The sequence below is a fragment of the Mixophyes fleayi genome, chromosome 5 (genome assembly GCF_038048845.1).
Source record: "Mixophyes fleayi isolate aMixFle1 chromosome 5, aMixFle1.hap1, whole genome shotgun sequence".
Classification (NCBI taxonomy): domain Eukaryota; kingdom Metazoa; phylum Chordata; class Amphibia; order Anura; family Limnodynastidae; genus Mixophyes; species Mixophyes fleayi.
The window spans coordinates 213,422,466-213,448,068 of NC_134406.1; the positions used below are offsets into that span (position 1 = coordinate 213,422,466).

At 38.0% G+C, this 25,603-nt stretch overlaps 1 protein-coding gene across 7 annotated transcripts in view; it reads right to left on the reverse strand.

The window, feature by feature from the left end:
• Positions 1–25,603, reverse strand: part of ZNF521 (zinc finger protein 521) — a 271,133-nt gene that overhangs the window by 16,732 nt on the left and 228,798 nt on the right. For 6 of the 7 annotated variants that reach the window (XM_075213446.1, XM_075213441.1, XM_075213445.1 and 3 more), the window contains 2 exons: positions 21,872–22,003; positions 15,795–15,910 (listed from right to left, as the gene is read on the reverse strand). In XM_075213446.1, coding sequence (XP_075069547.1) covers positions 15,795–15,910; positions 21,872–22,003 — 248 coding nt within the window. Of the gene's footprint in view, positions 1–15,781; positions 15,911–21,871; positions 22,004–25,603 lie in introns of all 7 variants that reach the window. The other variant, XM_075213443.1, reaches the window with a different exon arrangement.

Here is a 25,603-nt window from a genome sequence, read left to right on the forward strand (position 1 = left end):
ATTTGTCAGAGGCAGGCTACTCTGTGTATCACCGGCTTCACTAAGAGGGATACAGCTGACAATCTGTTACAAAAACGAAGGGATGTCATTGCAACGTGGCTTATACCGCTTGGACTCTCATCAGGATATATAATTTCTGATAATGCCACCAATATTGTGAGAGCATTACAGCTGGGTGAATTCCATCACATTCCCTGTTTTGCTTACACAATAAACTTATTGGTGCAGAGCTTTTAAAAAAAAATAACATGGACGTGCAGGAGATGCTGTCTGTGACTCGTCAAATATCTGGACATTTCCGGCATTTGGCAACAGCATGTAGGAGACTGCAGCAGCTACAAGAGCAATTTAATTTGCCCTTCCACCAACTGAAGCAAAAGGTGGTGACAAGGTGGAATTCCACACTGTATATGCTTCTGCGGATGGAGGAACAGTGAAAAGCCATTAACGCTTACTCCACAAGCAATAACCCTGGGAAAGTATGGGGATGTATTTTACTCAAGCGCAGTGGAGAATACTTTCTGTGTTGTACAAGGTGCTGAAAACATTTGAAGAAATCACCTGTGAAATGAGTTCAGACACTGCTAGCTTGAGTCAAGTGATTCCCTTAATTAGACTGTTGGAAAAGCAGCTGGAGAAACTGAAGGCGGAGCTGAAACAAAGCAATTACGCTAAGTACGTTGGACTTGTAGATCAAGTACTTTATTCGCTTTGCCAGGATCCAAGAGTTATCAAAATCTTGAAATCGGATCACTACATTTTGGCGACTGTGCTTGATCCTCGGTCTAAGAGCTATGTCTTCTTTTTGTTTCCAACTGACCCAGAACTTAAGAGATGCAACGAACTCCTGGTGAGCAAGATGACAGCTCAAGTGTTACGTGACAGGATGGCGTCTCCTCCTTCAGTTTCTCACTCAACTGCTGCTAGGCAAAAACTTAGCTTTCCCAAGAGACCCAGGGATGATGCAGCCAAGAAACTTGTCAGCGATCGGTGTAGGAGACTACTTCCTCAAAATGTGGAAAAGATGATGTTCATAAAAAAGATCGATAAAGAAGGCCTTTCCCGCCAATTACATAAAAATACTGAGACATCTGTAATGCTGGATTCCAGCAGTGATGAATCAATAATGTGTGAGGATAATGTACAAACTGATGAGGGTGAGGATGAGGCTGAGGATGACAACAACATCTTACAACAGTAGAGTTCATTAACAGCACTGTTATCTTAGGTGCCTTAAACCCATTGTTAGCTGTTTTCTGGGGGCCCAAACAATCCAAGCACTTCAGCTACAAGGAGTGGCACTTTTGTGGCTGAAGTCCTTGGTTTGTTAAAGTGGGCACGTAGATCCAACATAAGGGTGGGTGGGAGGGAGGGCATAAGGACAATTCCATCTTGCACCACTTTTCCTTTCAGCTACTGCTGTGTGCCGATGTTACCTACATGTGCTACATACTGGTGTGTGCTTAGCAAAAATCTTAGACACCCATTGATGATGCAGATGACTTAGCACAACATTTTGACATCTGCTCTTGTAAAAGTATTGACCAGAATTAGTGACACATCTGCTGTAACTCTACCTGATCCTACTATCAACTATCAACATCCTAAGAATGGTGGAGGATTATTTATAATTTTTCTGAACGGTATAAAGACAACAGTTTTATTAACAAAGAACAATGTTGCTTGCAGAAGTAATGTAATCATGGATGTCTAAATAGACGTGTATATGTATTACCTTCCACTTTGCTGCTGTTTCATCAAGTGTTTGTAATCTGCACTTTATGTCAAACGTACCTAACTATATTATAATTTTGTGGGAATTGGGGCCGATTCGAAGCTCATCGATGAACTTGCTTTTTGCTGGGAATTACAATAGCTCTTTTTAGTGCATTGTCTGGCACCCTGGATTGGTCTGGGTCTGATAAAAGCATGCATCCTGGGGGCGGTCAGCGCTCGTCGCCATGTATTAGCTGTAGAATTACTACGGTTATCCAAGAAACAGATGGAGTGATCAAATGAACCATAACTGGTTTCATGATCCAAGGACAATTCCATCTTGCACCACTTTTCTTTTCTGCCACTTCTGTGTGCCAATGTTTCCTAGATGTGCTAGGAATTGCCGTGTGTTTGTTCTGTCACTTAGCATCCAGCCATGTCGCTGCAGTCTTTGTTTGAAAGTGTATGAAAATAATATTGGGACCTGTAAGTTGGTCAAAATTGACTGCAAATGACTTGAAATTAGTGTTATTGAGGTTAATAATAATGTAGGGGGGGAAGCAAAAATATGTGATTTTATGAAAAAAAATAGGGATTTTAGAAATAAATCAGGATCCAAAACCAAAACACGGAGGGGCGGTTTTGCCAAAACCAAGACCAAAACACAAAGTTAATCCAGATCCAAAACCAAAACAAGAACACGGGGGTCAGTGAACATCTGGTAGTGTAAAGATGAAGCACACTATACTTTTTTTTTCTAATACTGAGATTATGACATCAACTAGTCATTATAATAAAAGATGAAACCAGTATGAACATTTATAGTTACAAAATGTATAGATGCCACTGCAGCCTACAATTTATATGCAAGGTCATTTGTGTATTGTAAATGTATACATTCTGTGTGGATTAAGGTTTTGTTTTTTCTCTGAATTAATATCATCTTTTGCAATTAAAAAAAAATATCACAATGGAGCATTGCATTTAGTAGGCTTTAATTACTGTACTATCCTCAAGAGTAACACACAGTAGTTCCTACATAAACCAAACTCAACACTTCAAGACATGTAAATTCATACAGCTTCTCTGCCATCTCCACCAATTTACTACTATCACTATGCTCTTTAACACTAATGGAATCTGACAGGAAGAAGTACAACAGAATTAAAATTGCATTTTTCCCAGAACATTGAAATCTTCGTGATATGAGTCCTGACATTTGACATTGCTGTATGTTATGTATAATAAAAATAATAATGCGTGATAAATACAGAATCCTAAAACAATTATTTCGCTTGCAGAGACATTCAGTGGGATCCTACAGAAATTAAATATAACCCTAATTGTACTGAACATAATAAATATTTAGCATTGCGCAGTTTTTCTCTCTGTGTTAAAATCTACAAGCAAATGGTTCTTCATTAGCAGAGATAAGTTTCACTATACAATGTATTATGATTTATCATTTCACTTTAAATGCATGGCAATGCCATTAAACAAAGCCCGTACATCCTGGTATTAAAATGTGGTCAACTGAATATACATTCAATAAATGCAATATGCATGTAATTCAAGTTAATAACATATGTCCCTCACATCTTAACTCAAGTTTGCAAATGGGAAAAAAATTCTCACTGTGCAATGCATGTCACCTTACAGTTTCTATTTACAGGCAGCAGAATATTTTCAGGTTGATCAATAAGATTAAAGTCTGCAAAGGCCCCTTGTTTTGTGACTTATTCAGTACTGCGTCATTTATAGAGCTTCAATGCTTCAAGGGTTATTTATGAAGACAATATGCCATTGCAGCACATATGCCAAGTTGTGACCAAATGTTTGGCAGAGATGAGCCAATTTGCACAGTAAGGACATGGCTCCGAGTATCAAGATGATTACATCAATGGGGGGGGTGCAAACAGTTGCAGGATGGATGCACTCATGTTCCTTGTATTGCACCCACATATCCCCCTATTTGCTGTACAAGACATTTACATTAGATTTAAGGACACATTCTTAGGAGCATACTCTAGTTAGCTAGTGGCCACACAAGTCTGATGTTCAGGAGATACCAGTAAATGGGAGTTGTCATACACTTTCAATAGAATTGCCTTAGCACCATCAAGGCGCGTTTGATGTAAGAGCATTTACATGTACACAAATAGCCATGCCAAAATAAACACATAAAAAGTTACTCATGTAATAAACACATTCCAGATGTCCTCTCTCTCTCTTCATGATTAAGTTAAGATGAGAATAAACAGTATTTTATTAGACATAGGAAAAGTTTGAAATGAATGAAACAGTTGTTCCTAATGGGATACTAGACAGGACTACTAAAGTGATGGTTTTCATTTTCCCACATCCGCATTTTCAGGTGGACAACTATCCTGCAAAAGTAAGCACATCTCAATTTTCCGGGGAGTAGCTGCCAATAGTAATATGGGAGACAAATGGTCACATTTGCGCATTAAAAAATAAAATTGCATATGTTTCCCCTTTAGTAAATGGCCCTTATTATCTACAAGTTCACACTGTTCGCAGCCATGACCAATCCTAAAGCTCCTCTCTTCCAGCCCTGTGACTACTTTTGTCTCTGCTAGGACTGTCACACACCCATGCCCGTACTAGAATCCTAGATGCACCTGTACAAATCAAGGTGCATGATGCCAACAAAGCTGATTTTATAATGGGCTTCAGGCTTTTTTTTTGCTTCACAAATAACCATCTTGAGTTTGCAAGCTCTTCTATATGAGTTTACATAAATACATTGTGATTTTTATAATAATATAACTTTACATATTATTTATAAGATTTTAATTAAGTTTATCTGTTTCAGTCCAGTAATGCAGTTTGCAATTTTCTGTACTCTGTGCTGATCATTGGCCCCTTATTTCCTTTAATATGCAAGTAAGCGGACAAACAATTTTATGTGGTTATCTGAACAGTGCAATGGAAATCTGCACATCATGTTTGGTGCCATAATTTGCCATACTGTTCGTTTGTCCCTTATAGAAATATTAAACGACTCTTGAAATGGAGGAGACATAAGATCGGTCTTAATTTAAATTGACTTATTTATGAAGATAGAATTATCAACAATATATTTATATATTAAGACCGAAATGCAGGCTAGTGCATCTTGTGTATCTCATACTTGTATATATTGTTTATCTCAGCCTTGAGAGATCCCAGAGGGGAGGTCCAAAGAACAAGTGTGGGGGGGCATGTTGTCGCAATTTGCATCATCACTGCCCTGCCCCCCAATTCACACTGATGCCATCGTATCATTAAAGCCCCACTTCATCATGAAGTGGGATACAGGAGGGTGACCAACACTGCAAGGAATCTGGGAGGACTTCCAAAGACATTCTGGAAGAGTAAGCAGGTATGGAGTATCTAAGATGAACAAAAAAAACTCCACTGAAAGCAGCTTATAATGACATTTTTCCGGTGGTACCAAAAACAGTGGCAAATGTGGTATTGGCACAATTTGGTCTCTGTGTGCCTCATGATGTAATGAGTTGTAAGGCTTGGAGACAGAGCAATGTTAGCAATATTTGCAGTGCAGCAGGGGGTGTGCATCAGGAACACTGCCGACCATCCAAAAGCCTGCTAAAAGCCAATATCTTGCCTTGATGAAGAGGGATTCTCTAGTACACATCATAAAAAAGGAAGATCATCCTTTACTTTGTGTCATCCAGTCATAAATGACCAGCGTCTCTCTGCAAAATATTGATGCCAACATTTACACAAAAAATAAAACCCTACTTTTCTCCATTCATAGCCATACTATAAATGTACAGGGGTTTTAATACCTTGAATGACAAGTTGTATTAGACAATCCATTCAATATGTCTTCATATTCACAGCTACTGAAAAATAGGCTGCTTTGTTTGAAGTCTGGTATGAGCTTACTAAATTCTGAAATTGAATCCTTTGCCAATATAGAAGAAAAACAGCATTTGCTAACTTCAGCCAATGTCTTTAGCGATCTCCTACTGTTTAATCTTGCACTTAAATGATAAGTTACAGCAGATGTAGCAATAGCCTTTTACTTTTTCCCTATAAATATCTGCCCTAACACATTATTTAGATACAGTATGACGGATCTTTTTTTACTATTATCCCTCAGATAGCAGGGGGGAGCCTGTCTCGAAAGCTGGCCACAACATAAAGACATGGAATAACCAATGCTAAATAATGCTGCACAAAGTTGCAGACAGTTCGGCTAGAGGCCAGAAAATGAATCCAATTTTTCATTCTGTCATAAATATTTCAGTGCAAATGTTCCTGATTTGCTGCAACTGTGGTTAAGCAAAGGGCCTCCATGTGAATATTAAAATAAAAAGAAAAGGAGAAAAATGAGTAAAAAAACCCAAAAAAACAATGTTAGCAGCTAATTAATTTATCATTTTGTGGGGCGGGAGGAATAGAAATATTAAACAAAGGTGCATCACGACACAAACAAGCAAAGAAAAAAAAAACATTTATCCTGCTCTTCTTCTGACAGTTTCTCATAAAATATCTGTAGTCCATCTATCTTTTAGTACTTCAGGCTCCTCTGGAGAGCAGAAAATAGTAGTTTAAAGCTCACTTCAGTGCCAGTCTGCAGGAGATTGCTTTCCACAGGACTCCCGCTGATGGAGGCCTAGGGGAAGAGGCCTAGGAGTTATTCAATCAGCTCAAGACTCTGGGGCGGCTGGGGGTCCTTTGAGGGCTGATTATAAAGCTGCCCTCCTGTTGCCTGCCTCAGAACAGAACAAAATGAGCAGCCTCTTGCTGAGCAGATTCTGTGAGAAGGAATTTCACCTGTCATGGAGTTTGTCAGAATTTCAGGATTTATCTTTGTGCAAAATTAATAAAACACCAGCCCGGATTTCAGCCTAACTACTGAGCTATGTCATCTCTAAGCGATCTTTCACCTAGAAAGACCGGAGAACCAAGATAAAGTCATTCTCGCTCTACTTAAGCTAGGAACTTTTGCAACATTGCCAATAGTGTATATAAAATTGTACTTGGAAGTTGAATTGAGAACACTGCAGGCTTTGTCATCCTTTTTATATATCTTCTAAGATTGTCCCTCAGCTTCAATATTTGGTATTCAGATTCCTCCCTATGCTTTCACATCTGTTAAATACATATGTCTGAGGTTTTATGTCATGGTCTAATTTATGTGTTTTACTTGAGGGCAAAGAGGCCAAGTCAAACCCTGAGATAAATTGTGCAACCCTTAATATATCTTATTTAAACAGGAGGCAAGCTGATCTTGTTGCATCTTAATGGTGGTACCTTAAACAAAAAAATAGGGATTCTTTTAAAGAATTAAAGGTCATCCTACTGGACCAATAAAAAATTAAAATACCACTATAAGGGTATGTGAATGGTTGCAACATTACTTTACCATTGACCCTACTGCAAGCCAGCCGTCAAAGGACAAACTTTACCTAGCTCATTGGAAAATGGAAACCATGATTCCATATAACTATACAAATAAGAATGAATTTCTGATATGAACCCTACTGGGACTTTTCATATATCATTACCTAGAACACTTGAATGTGAATTGGCTTTCGGGCATTATATTAGTGCTGGATTGTTAACCCAGCATAATCCCCACTGAAAATCACAATGTATTTCATAACCAGAGCATTTTCCAATTGTTATTAGCCAGTGATTCTCTACATTCATCTCTACCATGGTTTGCCTTCCACCTTAACGAGCCTCACAGAATGTCACAATGAAGTGCTGGGGCTAGGGGCAGTGGTTTATAAGAGTACTAGTTCTTCACTTAAATCCCAAAATGGAGCTCAAGGTCCGATGGCAATGATTTGGAGATAATGTTTCTTCAATGGCCATTCATAGACCCTTTTTCTGCAAAGACCTCTCAGCCACAGACTTTTTGTCTTCCTCCCAAGGCATGGAGATAACTCGATGCAGTTAAGACCAGGCCTTGTCTGTACTACCCAAATGCGCATCTATTACTGGAGATGCTTTAAAATCCAACTGCATGCCTTCTCCACCCCTGCAAAGACTGTGGACTTCTCCTTTTATCCCCATCATCCTTACTACTGAAATTAACCAAACACTCACCCAATCAGCTTGCACTCATCAAACAATGAATTGACTGGGTAACAGCTTATGGGTTCTCACATTACTGTATATGTTGGAATAACAAATCCAGAAATTGGAGGCCTATAGGGGCAAAATTATGTAGATGGATATTTTCTCTAGTTTCAACAAATTATCCTAATTGTCACTGCAAATATTCACTGCTGTATGTTAAATGCAGATGTTCTAGAAACATCATGATAATATTTTAGAGATGAGATAACACTAAAAATAAATAACTAGATTAGTGTTAACATAAGTGTTAAAGTGAATTTATATTCCAAGAAATTCCATGATAAAATGTAATGCTCTCTAAGTCCCAAGAGGACAAGAAATTTCCATTAGAGATAAAGCACCCAACAGAGTTATTGCATAGAAAGAGACCAGGAGGCAGGAGATATGGGGTGCTCACAGCAGGTCCCTGCAGAAACGCATTAACTCTACTGAAAGAGATCAGCAATTCCCACAGGAACATTCATGAATTATAACTGAGCACATGGCAGCAAGGTCTAAATGCTAATCTCATAAATGCTTTACGAACATTCTAAAAAAAATTTTTTTTTAAAATGTTCAATCCATTTTGAGACTTAGCATGAAAACACAATTTATTGACTAAATAAATTCAGCATTCTCCCTGAAGCTATATATTATAATGGCTGATTTGTAATTAAGCATAAACACACACACGTTGCATAACACACATTTTTCAAACACGCATATGAGACATTAAGGCAGTTTCACTGTATAGCTCAATGTTCTGCTGTCTGTCCCTAATCGAGGATTTGTTTATGGAGGGTTTTGTCATTTTATTTTAAAACAAATGCTGTACACCAAATGTACCTTTCAGCGTTCTAATATTTATTTGTGGGCTGTATACATTTTTTTTTTAAATTTAAGCATTTTAAATACCAGTAAATTGCTAAAAATGTGTTCAAAGTTTAACGGATGCACAATGTCTGCATAAAGCATTATTTACATAGTAGTAATCAGATTATAATCTTGTTAACTATGAAAAGTATGCAAAAACAGCATACACATGAAAATGTGTATGCAGATAATGTCCACTCAGATTTAATGTTCACTCAGATTTTCTTGTTAAATTCATATTTATTTTGTGATCTCAAGAATGTGGAACATGGCATCTCTGAAACCTTGATCTGTTAACTTTGTATTTTTGCAAAAAAATCCTGTGTGCTAACTTTTTTCCTTTTGTTTTCATAAACATGGTAATAAACGTCATCACTGGACAGGGGTGGATAAGGCCAAGGAGCATGTGCCCCCACGGGCCGGATCCCTATTGATCACCTTGGGCTGGCATTCTGTCATGGTGTTGCATTTATCGCGGCCTATGCGGCTCCATCATTCCCTATTACAACATTGCTTCTACAGGAGTCACCTAGGACCAATGTTGTAATGGGCCACGGTCAATGCAGCCGGACGCAGACGCAAGGCGATCAATGCAGGAGCGCAATTAAGGCGAAATCACCTCCCAACTCTCAAATTCAATTCACAATACCAAACCACTCAGTGCGGTCCGGACTCCCAAAGCTCCTACCTTTCCAGCATCACAAATATGCAATTGAAGAACTAATCCTCTGTATTTGGCTCTAGGGGCCCAAGTCATTAAGGAGAGTAAAACCAAGAAAAGGAGTATCTTTGCACCTTGGCAAAACCAAGCTGCGTTGGATGGGAGGTAAATTTAAAATATAGAGACAGATTAATAGTTGCGGTAGGACATGTCCTAGATCAACTTTAAATTTCAGTGTAAAAATAAAGCTATCAAGTATTTGTGTATTACATTAAAAAAACAGCCAATATTTGACTTACATGCAAAATAATAAACTCATTTGCACCCCTTGTACTGTAACATGGTTTGTCCCGGATCAAATTCACTTCTGTTTTTTGCTTTGCTCTCCTTAATGACTCAGGCCCTATATGTATATTATAGCAGACGTGAAGATGCCCCATGATGTCCTACACTGAAGCCCACTCCCCAACATGACAACAGACGAAGCAGTGGAGAGAGGGTGGGCATTTCTTTTCACCATCGTTCATTCAATGCAAACCAATGCAGTCAGCAAAAGTCCGTGTGCATGGAAATAATGTCCAACAACTAAATTTAAAATGTATGAAACAGCAGGTATAGTACTATGCAACTAAACAATAAGTGAATAGAAACAGGGACACTGTCAGAAAAAAACTTTCTAAAAACCAGAACTGTTCCTTGGAAATGAGAACTATACAAATAAAAACAGAAGCTAACCATGCTTAATTTTTACCTGCAATAATTTAATACTTTCATGGATAGATAGTTCTGCAAATGTAAATGATTTGTACCTTTGGAGAGACCAAGTTCTCCCCACCAACAAGCTCTCTAATGGCAGTGCCTGCTCGTTTCTTTGCCACAGTTTAAAATAACATGGTTTTAAAGGATTATTGTACCCTAGCTATTCAGAAAAAGCTTAAAACCTCAGTTTTATTTTTTTTTTGTTCTAAATGACAACACCGCAAGCATTGCTTTTAAGCACAATTCATCTTCTATGTAACATTTCAGCCTTTTAGAGAGAACTCAGCATTCTCCTTCTCTCTCTGGCTTGCTTCCTCCTAAACTCTGGAGCCCTACTAGGTGTTGCTTCAGGGCAGAAAGGATGTTACATGCTGTGCCTAGCTGCAAATACTACAATAAAAGATAGCACTGAGAATTTCTTGTGTGCTCAGGTTGAGAACTTGAGCTGCCTGATTGAGCAAAGTCAATCAAGGGAAGACGATAATTATTTCTCAATATACACAGCAGTCCACGGTTTCTTTCAGATGTCCAACTTATCAATTGTACTGCTGCATCTGGACACTGCCGCAATTAAATATTTTCTGTTGAACCAATAAAAATGTTCTTGTTGCTTCTAAGCTATTTACCATACTCAATAAATACTTCCAATAGCACACTCTGCTAAAGGGAAAGAAAGATTTATGGTGATCAAGCAAGCTGGGAAATGTACAATTCTGTCTACGGAGGACAACAGGGGATAAGCATCTTTAGGGATCCAGAGATAGTTATAAGGAGCTGCAAGGGAATGAAGTGTGCTGTTTTCAGGCATTTAAATATTGTTTCCCACAGTCATCCAATCTCTTTTCTTTTTGTTAGCTATATAGAATATCCTTGCAGTACATTTCTAGTATTAGTAGATTACACTACTGCCAAGATTGGTTCAGGGAAGAGAATAAGCTATCTAAAAAAAATACAAAGTAGCCAGCACTGGCAATAGTACAAAATTAATAATAATAAACTAATTTACTCTTTTACTTTTTGTCAGGTTGAATTACCAATTAATCCTGTGGGGGTAAAATTATTGTAGAGCACGGATAGCAATCCTACAGAGACATGATTTGTGCTCAGTTTATAATAGCCACAGAATTTTGACTTATCTACATTACTTGCATTAGATAACAGGACTCAAGAAAAATAGATTGCTAGTTACAAAATCCAAGACTGTCATGAGAGAGCCAGGATGCGTGGGTGACACAGTTAAGGGTGTGTGTAATGGAGTGAAGTGAAGTTGTAAAATGATCAATGAAAAGTAATGCAATAAATTATTGTTATTACAAAATAGGTAATCATTCTTAGTATTAGTCATGTTAGTAAGAAATTCATCACAAAGCATATCGCAACAACTGCAACAAAACATCTAAGAAAAAAAAAAGAAAATATTTTCCAGTGCTCTCCTTTCACGCTCCTATGTCCTTAAATGCCCTGGACCCTGTATTCTCCCTCTGCTAGTCTACTTCCATCTCTCAGTATACCGATGCAAGCTCATTCAAGCACCCATCTGTGCAACACTCTGGTCTCTCTTCACCTACCACTACAATCCCCCTTTTGTGCTAGGTCTGTCTAGAGCAATTTTATGTGCATATGTGTACATGGTAAATAGGAATTACCTTTATATGTAAACTAACTAAACACATTAAAATTCTATTAAATTATACAGAACAACAACATTAACAAAATAAGCAAAAGTTAAAAAAAGAGTCAAACTGTACTACAGTGGATGTTTTTTTATAGCTAGGACAATGTGAAAATAGTAAAAATAAAAAACTTTACTACTGATTTTGGCACATTGGTTGATTGGATCCTCCACAAAACACTGAGAGTGGCTGTAAAGTCATCACTTCTACTCATCAGAAAGCTTTTTCCGCAAAATCACTAATAACCTGAAATTACCTCCAGACCATAATAAACTCACAGTAGAAAAGTGTATAATGTCCAGTATATCAGTTGGGATGAAAAGAAGATAAATAAATAAAAAAAGAGCAACAACAACAACAAAAGTCATACAGAAGAAAGAGTATTTTTTAAGCTTTTTTTCTGAAAAATCAAACCTTTATTGAAAAGAAAATCCATTAACAATAAAGCTTTGATAAAGTCCCCAGACTGTCACTGCCACCATTTAAAGTTGCATTACCACCTAGGAAACATTTCCCAGGAGCCCCTACGTGTAGTCACTTTTACCTGATGATCTACTGGTTCTATCATATAGAACTGACAAATAAAATCTACTAGCAAACGTTAAACGGCAGCCAAGGGAAGTGTGATCAGGAGGACCATCCACAACTGCAATCTCTTAATTGATCCTCCCGTTCACATCCCTCTCCGTTTCCTTCCGTTTTTCAGCTGGGGCTCAAAGAGAAACCAAGAAGCCCAGAAAAAATGGCTGCATGGAGCAAGCCCCAGGGCTATGGGTGGGGAGAGGGGCCCATCTTGGAAAATATTTTTCTGGGAATAATGCAACTTTAAGAGGTAACTTCTGGAATGTTCTTTTAGACTGTTTTTCTTAACATGTAGTCCAGTTAGAAAACAAAAGCCATTTATCAGGCTTAATATGGGTTAGTTTTAGGTCTACTGAGTATGAATGTAAAATAGGTAAAACATCAAATATATACTACTCATAAATATCTGGGGCAACATATAGATTTACATGGATATAGTGATGTGTCAGAAAAGTGACATCGCCTATTATGGCTCACTCCTACCGATAAGAACATGAAAATGTGGATCCTTTTCTGTATAAGGGTTTATCATGGGTGTTAGTGGGTGGCAGTGAGAATCATTTTGTATCGCTGAAAATGTCCTGCAGCTGGTGTCTATGTAGTCAAGGCTCGTTGCCGAGCCTTGGTGAATCCCCTTCCCTCCTAAAAAGAAAAAAACGCCTTTACCGGAAGCTTCCGGCGAACGGAGGATCTGACCCGAGTGGCTGCTGAGAATGCATAGCTAAGGTCTCGCTGCACATTGTGATGGAACCCTGAAGCTTAGTTTATTGAGGCACATCGCTGTCCCCATAGAAGCATATGGGGACTGCAGTGACCAACATTAAGCAGGCTAAGGCTCTGATTAATCCTGCTTTAATCCCTTGATAAATTAAAAGAAGAGCTGCGAGGGCCATTCTCTGGAGATAACAACTGTTTTCTTCAGAGTTTTGGATCACCATAGCTTAGTAAATAGACCGGTTAATGTCTGACGTAATGTAATGACACATACCTGAAGAACCACTCATGCATCAATCTACAAAATAGCTCTCTCGGTTCTTCTGATCACATCCCTTACATATTAACTGTCCAATCCCCAAGTTATAGTTCACTTTTATTTCCAGTCATCAACTGTTCATGATTAAAGCAACACACTGCAGCCCCCCCCCCCCCCCCACTATACACCTAAAAGTACAACACCAACTGCACAGTATCAAGTCTGTAAACTAATAAGGATATGCGCTGACTGTTGTATCTTGCTGGCATGGTGGAACTAAGTAGTAGGAAATTATTAATTTCATCTCCCTTACAGCTACCTGACGTCCCATATTTCCCCTAACAGCACTCGCCACCTCTGGTGCCCTCACCACCCACACTTCTGGCTTCAGCTTACTGCAGCAAAAAAAAAAAAAAGACTTTATTTGGCTAGGGGGTGGATTTCAGTTTAGATAATGGCCCAACCATTACCCGAACTCTAACCATCAAACCCTAGTTAAAACCCATTATATAACAATACCATGTATACTCATTTAAAAAGGTCAATGTGAAAGGGCTTTTCCAAAGTGAAAAACCGATACCATCACGAAATTGTCAGATGCCCAATCAAACCACTGCATTGGACCTGCTCCTGTTATGGTCTTCCTCACCTCACATGTTTGCAGTGCTCAATTAATGATTCGCTATAAAGTTGTTTCTGAAATTCACATTAGCCTAGAAAAGGAAGCTTAGGTGTTTGGAATGCTCCTGGCCAGACAGGGACGATGTGGTGGTCTAATTGGGCAACATTACTGTGTGTATGGATCAAGACTAGGACTGACAGAATATTACTGAGCAATATATGTTGGTCAGTGATTGGGAATAATAAACTGGATATTTCTAAATACAAATTTGTCTCCAGTCTTGGTCCAGCACTGCCTGAAGTGCAATATTAATTACAGAAAATAGCAGTGGTCACCCTTTTCTACACAGTAATTGAATATACATGAAAAGTTTATACTCCCTATCACAGGAGGATTAAAAGCCAACACATTGCTATTTCTATATGTTTCTGTATATATAATTATACCATTCAATGGAGCAATTCTTGGTCATATTGCTGCAAAAACAATTCAACCCAATCTCAGGAATGTCAGGAAGACGTACTCTCTTCATGGGCAAAACAAACACTTCACAATGAGTCTTAAGTCAGATATATTTTATACACTTAACTAGAAACTTGTGTCCCATATTTATTAGGCATCTGTCATCCCTAAAGACACATGGCTAAACTTCGTTATGGTGTGGAAGACACAGTGAAGTGATGAACACATTTCATAACAAAGGCACAAATCATGTTTACATCCTCCCATTCCCGATTACAGGACTTTTTCCGGGCTGCACCTACTCTATGGAATTCTCTCCCTCGCACAATAAGACTCTCCTCTAGTCTACAAGCTTTCAAGCGTTCTCTGAAAACCCACCTCTTCAGACAAGCTTATAATATTCCTCAACCACCCTCTTAACCTCAGTACATTACCCTATTTCCACCTGTTATACAACTACCCCTTGATCACCATTGTTGTGTGACAGGATCATTTAGCTTATGAGTCACTTTTACCTTTGCAGTCTGGCTGGGCCGACTGCAAATGTAGACTTAACCTCATGTGTCAAACTCCCATTGTCCAATAGATTGTAAGCTTGCAAGCAGGGCCTTCTCACCTCTTTGTATGTTTTACCCAGTTTGTTTATTAGTTTACTATGTTTGTCCCCAATTGTAAAGCGCTACAGAATATGTTGGCGCTATATAAATAAATGACGATGATGATGATGATGTTTAACTGCAATGAAAGGCCTTCAATTCAAACTACATCTACTCTGGTGCCATTACGGTTGGTTCTCCTCAAGTAGTTATATAGGTAAATATACATGTGTGACTAACCTAATCTGTTAAAACACATCTAGCAAAACTGTGTTGCTCTGTGAGGGCTGTTTCTGAGTAAGTAGGAATGATCTACACAAGGGGCCCATGAAGATGAACTGACTGTAGTCCTAAAATGCTGTGCATTACGCCTGCCTTACTTTTTTCACCCCAAATTTTCAGAGTTGTCAATGATTATTTTTATTACACGTTAGAACTAATTTCATAGATGTCACTGCTTGAATTTTCAAATATTGTATTTTAAGTGGGCCTAATATATTTTATCATACTTTACAAAGCAGTAGAAGTATTTTTATTTTAAGCTGGCATGAATGAGTGCTAAAAAGCCTAGAAATTTTCCATGCACTGGGGTAATTTTAATTCAGGGTACTAAAGGCATCACTGTATTAAAGTTTGCCCAGCCACCAGTATTTCAGTTTTGCACTGGGCAGCATATTTTGCTAAACGTGGCCTGACAAATGGTCAGAATGCCTTAAAACCCATACACTGGGATAAGATGCCCATCTTAAGAAAACAACTCACATAAATACGTTACCTGCAGCTCAGTCTGAAAAAAGAATTTCTGTGGACACTGTGTGCAATCATAGATCTTATCCTCTTGTCCATGGGCTGAGAAAATATGCTGCTGCAGCTTGTTGGCCTGCACAAACACTGCAAGAGAGTGAAACATGTATTAAACATATAGTACATAAATCATCATAAACATGCATTACCTATCCATTCTCCTGATATGTGATATATTTACCAAGCATCAATTCATCTATGTTCACCCCTCTAAACCACCATATTAAGGTAATTGCAGAGAAACTTAGAAAATAGATCCTGTCATCATTCAGCAGCGAATGGTAGAGCATGCTGGGAGTTTTGGCTCTACAACATCTGGAGATTAAAAGGTTTAGAACTCCCTGGCTTCAAATCATCACTAATTGATCTCCTCTATTCCATAAAATGGACTCATCACCTACACAGATGGAATGCAGCCATTTTGATAAACCAATATCCATGAGAAGACAGGAACTAGGGACATCACAAAAAGGGTGTCTTAAGTTTCATTTCCTCATGAATTGAAAGACTATATATTGGTTAAGCCCACAAAACAGCTACCTGCACTGTTAGTATGTAGGTGATAGGTCTACTTGGAATTAAAACATCAAGGTATGCCTTTTTTAAAAATATATTTTGTGAAAAGAAGTACTACATTGGGTACGCAGGTAGGCAATGGGCACGGGCACTCAGTAAGATTACATAGCAATGCATACAATATATAGATCACTATCATTATTCAGGCTCATGCATGAACTATGTAACTATCAAAATGTACATCTAGTGTAATAGTGATTGACAAGTACCAGGGAGCTGCCATTATAGTCAATGCCCATTAAACTGCAGTTTTGACCACTTCTCACAATGTCACTGGCGTATGCATCATCACAACGCACCCAAAAGGTGCAAAGCAGATCAAAGATACATTGGCGTTTAAGAAAAAAATTGGGCATGTACGCACAATTGCGAACAGATGCAGACCGGGACACGTGGCGCATACACGCCTGCGCAAGCCGTGTTATTTGCGGATAGTCAAGAGCAGGTGAAAATAGTGGATAATGTTGGCTGCCAGAGTCGCTTGTGATTAGTTCTGTATTAAAGTTAAAACCTTACAACGTTACTTACTTTTCTTTTTACTTTGCAGAACAAATTCTCTAATATTTTAAAATTAATTTCAGTTTCAGTTTCATGTCCTCACCATATGTAATATGTATTATATATAGCACACCTCTGCACAAAAATGGAGCAAATATGGCTGAGAACCATGGCATTCGGAGTACGGGAGAGAGCGGCAGACATTCCGCATTGTAAGGATTACTTTTATTACTATATATGCACTCCCTAACTGCGCTCTACTACTCCTCTAAACTTGCCCCAACGTGCAGCCATACTAAGTATCTGAAAGATGGCACATCTGGAGTATAAATACTGCATTCTTTCCTCCATATTTGCCTTAGTACATAGATATTTAAATTTTTTCAATCCATGGTCTGTTTTGCTGATATCCATACTACACTAACATAGTGATTGATAACCTAAGCTTGCAGCATTTAGATCTACTCATCCAACATGTGTATTTCATGTGGAACTAACGGAAACAGACTTCACAGGAGGCTAGAACGCCTCTCAGAACAAGCCATTAAACAGGAACATTCAGGGTCAAGTACAATTAACTTTATTTTATTTTTATTTTTGTACTGATCATCACAGTAAGTAAAACCATTTAAAATGCAGGATCATGTATACAATCTCTTTGAACAAGGCAGGCAAAATAACTACATCAGTAAACAAGGGAACGATTACATAAAAAAAAAAAAAGTTAAGGAATCGTGTCCTGCAGTAACTCCGGGGCAGGGATAGGAAAATCGGAAATCGCTAGGTTCTCTTTGGACACATTCACATCAACTAAACCTACACAGAGATTCAAAGGTTTCAATAATACAAACATGTTCAATTTTAATGACTACAAAACAAGGCCCTAAGAATGTGTAACAGTTTACCTGGGAGACACGCTATTAATAATTAAATTGTATATGCCAGAGGCAGAATTTGGGTTGGCAGCGCTGACTTCTGATGTATACTGGGTGCACTGTGACCTAAAAAAAACTTTGCATCTATCTGTATAGGCAGAAGGAAGACTGATTAAGGATGTTGGCATTTAACTCCAGTCTTATCATTACAATTATTGTAATTTCTAGCCATCTGAAGAAAATTAGTATATTGCTTGGTGAGTCATACATTTTAATCACATCTTCTCATTAGGCCAGGACCACTGATCTCATAAGAAAATACGCATTATTTAATTATACTCAAAAGGAGGATTTTCTATTGTTTAAAGATTAGTTCTAATGCTAATACAAATAATATTTGTCCGTTTTTAAATGTTTTGTGATATGTCAATAATCTCTAGAAAATTCTAATAGGGAAAAGAATAACATATATTGGTTTTGATTCTATGGACCAGGATAAACTTGCTACATATAGATAAAACTCCAAATAACAAAATGAAAATAATAAAACATGGAAAGTACTGAGCTAAAATGATGCAGTGGGAACATAACACACGCAGACCTTACCAAAGGTAATGGAAGTGCGACATGGAAAAAGGGAGAGTTCTTCTCAAGCACACCATAGGCATCCACAGAAACTGCCCTAATAGGGCAAATTATTCAGAGACAGTGAGCTGAGTTAGGCATTCTAATCACACAGTTTATGGATGTACATATAGAACACATGAACACTAAGTGCAAGAGCCAGGCAAGAAGGCATAGGGTGGCTCTAAAGCAGCGTAAAAAAATATCTATTTAAAAGGACACTTATGAAAAAGTGTCCCCGCCTAGAGCATTTCATTTTAGCCTAATGTTACTAATTTTCTGCCCAATATGGTACAAATTCCTGTACCTACTTTTGCAGGATGGTGGTCAGGATATGCCCATGGTGGGCAACAGCAGAAACTACATACTACCTCTATTGACCATCCCCTTCCAACTATTCTGTTTTGTCCCCTAAAAGATGGGTTGGTTTGCGTCATTTATGCCGTTGCCTAATCATAAAAGTGAGTGAACCTCAACACTTTTTTACAGGTCACAGATTTTAACATTTACATTACATGGACTGAAATGTACAAATATGCTCTTTCTGTATATTGTGCACCTGGAAAGTGCAAAGTATTCCCAAATATGGTGCCTGGTTTTCCCCAACTCCTAAAGTCCTTTTGCAGTGAGAAAAATGCTCTCCAGCCTCCTACAAATCATAGAAGGCCCAGTAAATGTGCCCTGTCCGCCCTATAACTGTAATTAAATTATTATAATTGTGCCACAAATCACAGCGTTTCTTCATTCAGAAATGCTAAATTTTGAAAACACCCAGAAGCCACATGCCTTTACCTATATAAACTGGCTAACTTGCGAAAAAACACTGCATAATGTCACAAACAGCATTTGTGCTGGAGGCCTACAGTTTTGCACATACATAAAGGTTTAGTTGCCTACTCTCCTGGAATGTATTGTAGACTTCCGAATTTTTGTGAGTTCTCCTAGACTCCCGAGAAAGCAGGCAAACATCCCGGATGCAGCCATCTCCGTTGTTGAAGAGGGTGGAGACGGGGCTAAACGCGCCATCGTGGCCCCGCCCTCTGCTGCGATTGGGCGAAATTGGCTAAAATTGACAGGGATGGGGCCTAACAGCGCAACATGCGTGGACACACCCCCTCGACCAACCCCCCCCCTACCCTGGACAACTGCCTTCAAAAGTAGGCAAGTATGCATAAAGGACCTCTATTGATGTTAACTAAGGGACATCTGCTCTGTTGCCAATAATACATGAAGTCAAAGGTAAAACCATTGGTGTGGATCTCAATCTAGCAATTTTTAATAATTGTGTGATGCCTGGTGCCATATTTTCAAGCGTCCTTCCCCCTTCCTGCATACCTCAGAAAACTTCCCGCAAAAACCTTTACCTAAATAATACAATGCAATATATCCAAAATTGTAGCCTTAATCAGACTGTGTTGAATTTAGGAACCGAACATGTCAGGCAGTCGGTCAAGATGAACCCATCATGGTCTACGTATGGTTACACAATAGGCAATAGGAAAGTGGACAAGGCATAGAGCACCCAAAGGGAATTATTTTGCAATCTGTGCATAACAACAGAATCTTAAAAAACAGAAAAGAATTTTAATAATAATCCTCAATTAATTTACTGTAAAATAAAATATTTAAGACCAAATACAATATTACAGCGGAGCTGTGAAGCCGCTGTGCTGGAACCTGTACAATAAGCCCCTTAGTTGCTTATTAAAGCATTACTAGTGTTGTCAATAGAAAAATTGATTTCACCAAAGGATTCCCAGCCCTCTGCAGTATTAAAGAATTGACATATTGGATTTAAGGAATTACGTCTATGCAGAAGGAAGACTTTCAGGAGGGTGTAGTGGTCTCTGGAGATAGCGGCAATGATTCTTTTGAGAACGTTTACACACAGAGCAGATTGCCTTTATTACTGCAGGACATGCAGGAGACTGCTCACCTATTGGGCTCACAATGGGGATTTTTTCTTAGGCAGAAGAAAAAATTAACTTTGGTGAAAACAGGCTCTGTGTCAGTCTTATCGGATGCTTTTCTATTTCATAGTCTAGTAATGAAATCCACACTTCATTTCTCTTCTCTATTTTGTTTTTTTTTGTTGTTGTTTTGTATTGTATTAAAATGTAAATAAAAGATAGCTGTTAACACTATGTTTAACACTAGATGTCACTATTTGAGCATTCCTTTCCGTTGGCTATAATAGCTATAATGAAAGGTGACACAGTCAACACAGTATGTAAAAAAATGAGAATATACATTTTTGTTTAGTAGATCTGATCTTTCAATCTTGATTAGATTCAGGAATATATTCAGGGGTTTTAGTGTCCACCTTAAATTTAAAAACATGTCTGATGATTTTCACTCTAAGTTAATTTATTAATACAGTAATGCCATAAAAATATCAAGTACAAATTAACATTAACGTCCCAAAATATCACATTTATAAAACAAAAACGAAAATCGAGGTTACATTCTCAGGGGTCTATTTATTAAAGGGAGATAAGACCTAAATCCTGTGAAAAGATTTTTCGCAGGATTTAGGGCTTCTCACTACTTACAAAAGCCTCCAGCCGGTAAAGGCCATTGCGGGTGGGTAGCCATCAGTAGGGGCCCCTAGCAATGCTTCCCCATTGTATTTACCAAGGACGACAGTGGTACAGTACCGCTGCTGGTCTCTGATTGCTAATGCCAACTCAGAATGGTGTGCCCACAGGAAAAAATGTTTTATTTATTATTAAAAAAAAGAATTATTTTAGGAGTGGTTTTTTTTTGTGTGCTTTTTTTTACTATTTTCCCGAGCTTACAACTTGCATGACCAAGACTGTATGCCGGCACCACTAAGCGTACAGTGTTCCAGGACTATCGTGGCAAGCGTTAAGATGAGTCTTACCGCTGTCAGCCAGCATTGCTCAGCTGCCCCCGTGACATTTTTGGAATAAATTGCACGTTAAAAGATTTTCCATTGCTGGGATACGCTGCGATTAGTCAGTCATCGGGGGACTCTTGATAAATAGACCCTTTAGTCATACCAAATGCTTAATTCTGAAACAGATGCGTTATGCACTGAAAAGGTGCATTTAAGCAGGTGATATGCTGCACCGCCCTTGTGTACTATAATTCCTATTCTGACATGTTTACTGAACTTGACTGTGATGTCTTTTTATTTTAAATAGTCCACATCGATACATTTTAAAATAATAACAGAAAAGGAACAGAAAGTTGTTGGACATCAAGCAAATCTGAAAAGGTCCAATACAATTTTTAGGTTCAGCTCAATGAGGTGATTGATTTGGCATCGACTGTGGTATAATTCACACACAATAAGCTGACAATGTAATGTGAAATGACCATATTTCTGCACACTGCAGAGTAGTAATGACACAGAGCAGTGATATTTTCAGAGTCCCTGTTAAAATAAACTATATATGTAAATAATTCATACCCTAATGAATAAAACCAGACAAAATAATCAAGATTGTACCTGTGAAACAGACTGGGCATTTAAATGTGCCTCCCATTCCTTCAAAGCTGTGCTCAATTAGGTGGCACTGTAGTTTTGCTGGGGAGTCAAACGACTGGCTGCAAAGTTTACACTCGTGGTTCAGACCTTCATCTATGAAAAAAACAGATGTTAAATGAATTAATATTAAAAAACTGACCATTGACAGAATAACAACTTTCACCTTAAATAGTAATTAATCCTAAATTCAAATTCAAAATAAAGTGACATTTGCAAATTAACATAGATTTTATTTTATTTTTATTTTTTTTTATGAGTTTAAGTTATTTTCCACAAAATGTTTCCTGCAATGTTCTTTAATTGGGCTGCTGACAAGAGGTCGGCTGGGATAGCAGCTAATCACCAAGTTGTGTGTCAAGCAGCTGATTCTTTAAAGTGTCCTTTGCACCCAGTGGATGAATCAAGTTTGTGGGATTAATATTTAGCCAATCAATTCACCAGGATCAATTGATATCACAGCGACTCATGCCTCAGTGATGTCATAAGTGCCTCAGTGAATTGACATGAGTATTGGTTCAGCCTACACAATGGCTGGTTGAGTAGGTGTTGGGTGCACTTTAATCCCATATTTAATGCAACAGAACAAATTTGCATGGAAATCCATGTGGAAGCAACCTGTGTTTTTCTGAACTCAAACCACAGCAATTCTATTGTGTTAAGATACAATTTCACAGTTTTTCATGAATGAAGCTTACTCACAAAGATTTTACTCTTCCTAATGCAGCACAACCCCCTGCAATTATTAATTATTGCTACCATGTTAGACCTTTTTGTACTGTTCATTAATCATCTGTAGTTCTATTGTGAAGTTGGACAGTCATTATGCTCCTATTAAAATAAAATTTAAATAAATGATAACCAGAACAAGCCTTTGACATGCTCAAGTTCTAAAGGATACCCATATTGATTATTCATAAAAAATGCATTAAACTGTTCCAAGAATAAATGTGAGAAATTCCCACTAACTCAAGTTTAACTTTCCAATAGGAAAAAAACAAAAAATATCTTGAGAAAACTTATGAGGACTTCAGGCAGGTAATACTATTGATCACAGAGGTGATACATTGCAAACATTGATCATTCTGGGCTGGCCATATACGCTATATTTTTAAAGCAATTTTGCAAATTCTGGGAGTGCGGGACCATATGTCTCCCAAATACTGGCTGCACTATGATGTTGAGATATAGTTCAAAAATACCCTTCATGTGTTGTAAACATGTGAAGGGCTCAACAATGACTTAGGTGGCTCTTGACTACAAACATCATCATCATTCAGCTAAAGTAAAATTATTAAAATAATGTGCAATGCTGACATTTTTAATTTGATCACTTTAAGAATGTCATTCAGTTTAACAGCTGCAGTACAGTTTTAAAATAAAGAGATTTGTGAATTAATTGGTGATAACTTTTAACACACGACTACTGTATAGATTTATAACGAATACTACTAATGTAAACACAATCAGACATAAGACTTGGCTATAATCAAACACACTAAATATTTTGCACAAAATATACTATATTTATTATAAATATTCTGTAGAAAAATATTACGTTGCTAGAGAGAAGGTGTAACAATTTAGCATACTCTTACTAGATAATTAATTCAGTTAAACAAGATTTCATCCTCATTAAGATAACTTTGCCAAAGGTAAGTATTTATCATAATATTAACTGTTGGTGATGGAGAGAAGTAGTTAATCTCACTGTATGCACTTGGCAAAACAGTTTAATAGCCCCTCCACCAATATGTTCTTTTAACTACCGTAGCGCACATGACACAAATGTTGTAAACATAATAGTATCTGCCTCATCAAGCTGTCATTTCCACTAAGCTGGATTGCTTTGCTTTCTCTATTTGTAACTAAAGATGAAATAATGTGTTGGCAGTTGCTGCTCTTGATGTTCACTATATACAGATTGGATCTTTTAAATTAGGTTGTAATTAGGAAATCAGATCAAGTCCCTTCATATTTTAGCTGTCTGACTAGACACAAACATAAACCAGCAAACAGCCCAAAGGTGCTGTACTGCACATAATAGCTATGATCAATACAGCACAACACCATGTGACTGGCATACAATACAGCCCCATTTAGCAAGTACACAGCACCATATGATGACAAGTCATACCTGCCTACTCTCCTGGAATTCTCGTGAGGCTCCCGAATTTCAGGGAGTCCTCCCAGAAGCGTAGGCAAACCTCCCGAATTCACAGAAATTCACGGCACTGAATGGCGGGGGCAGGGCTTAACCAAGTCATTAAGCCCCTCCCCCACTATTCAATGCCGTGTACTTCGCCATTTTATAGTGGGGGCGTGGGTATGGTGACGCAACAACGTCAATACGCCCCCTCCTACCCCCTGTCACATGACTTCTCCCCCGGGGTCTCCCGAGAGAGAAGTTTTGAAAGCTGGCATGTATGTGACAAGTACCCAGGGGCTGGCTGGGCTGGGGGCATCTGCCTCCCTGGGCCGGTCCCATATTGGGCTACCTTGGGTTGGGTCACTTTTTGTTTCCTTGTATGGAAATGTTTGTAACAACCTTCTGAGCAGAGTCTCGCCCCCCACGCTAAAATATGCCCGCCAGTACCTAATACAGCACCATGCAATGACCTTTTAGGGGTATATTTACTAAACTGCGGGTTTAAAAAAGTGGAGGTGTTGTCTATAGCAGCCAATCAGATCCTAGCTGTCATTTTGTAGAATGCAATAAATAAATGCAAACTAGAATCTGATTGGTTGCTATAGGTAACATCTCCACTTTTTCAAACGCGCAGTTTAGTAGATATACCCTTTAAAGTTAATATTCTGACATTTTATCTGTTATAGAAATAGCTCCATGGCTCTTCCCTGTAGAAGCCCTGGGGCTCTTCCCTATAGAAGCTTCGATATGCAAGTGTCGAAATACACAGGCAGTTCACTGTGTGCAAGTTCTTTCTGTATGTAAACAGGGTATGCATCATGTAAGAACACTAATGATTTGTAAAACCTGAAAGTTTTAATTATTGTCAGTTAAAAAGACCTAAAAAATAGTGAGAAGAATGTTGCAGCCTATTCCACCCATAGTACTTTGGACAATTTGGAAAATTTCAATAAAAAAGGATAACTTAATTCATTGATGTTAAAGAAACAGCTTTAATATCGTTGATTCATTCAGCCTAGGTTACTGATTTTGGACTAAAACAAATAGTGGCAGATCATGGTGTATCTGCTGAAGAGACGCCATGTTGGAAGAAATGGGAATTAGTAAAATTGTACGTAACATAACATTACAAATGCAGTATAAAAATTACCTAAAAATTTCAAGAAAGAGCTTACCTACTGGGAACTGAAATGTCAGTTTTAACATTTGCTCCAAGTCTGAGGCCTGAAAGTAACTGCAACATAACTCTTTTTAAATATTCAGAAAATACATTAATGTGGATATTAATTTTAATAATATGAATGCATGTATGTCTATTCATATTTGATCAAGTAAAAAGAAATATGTGCCAAATTTCACTGAAAAAGAAAAAAAGAAAAATCATTGCTATCATGATCTTGCAACAGACTATTTTTGTCAGTTCCATCAGAAAATAGGCACATATTACACATTAAAGAAAAAAATAATTATAAACTATGTGTTAACTTAAGAGACAGTCTGCTGCCTATTAAATTTGCCACCTTAAGCCAGGGCCTATGTGGCCTTTG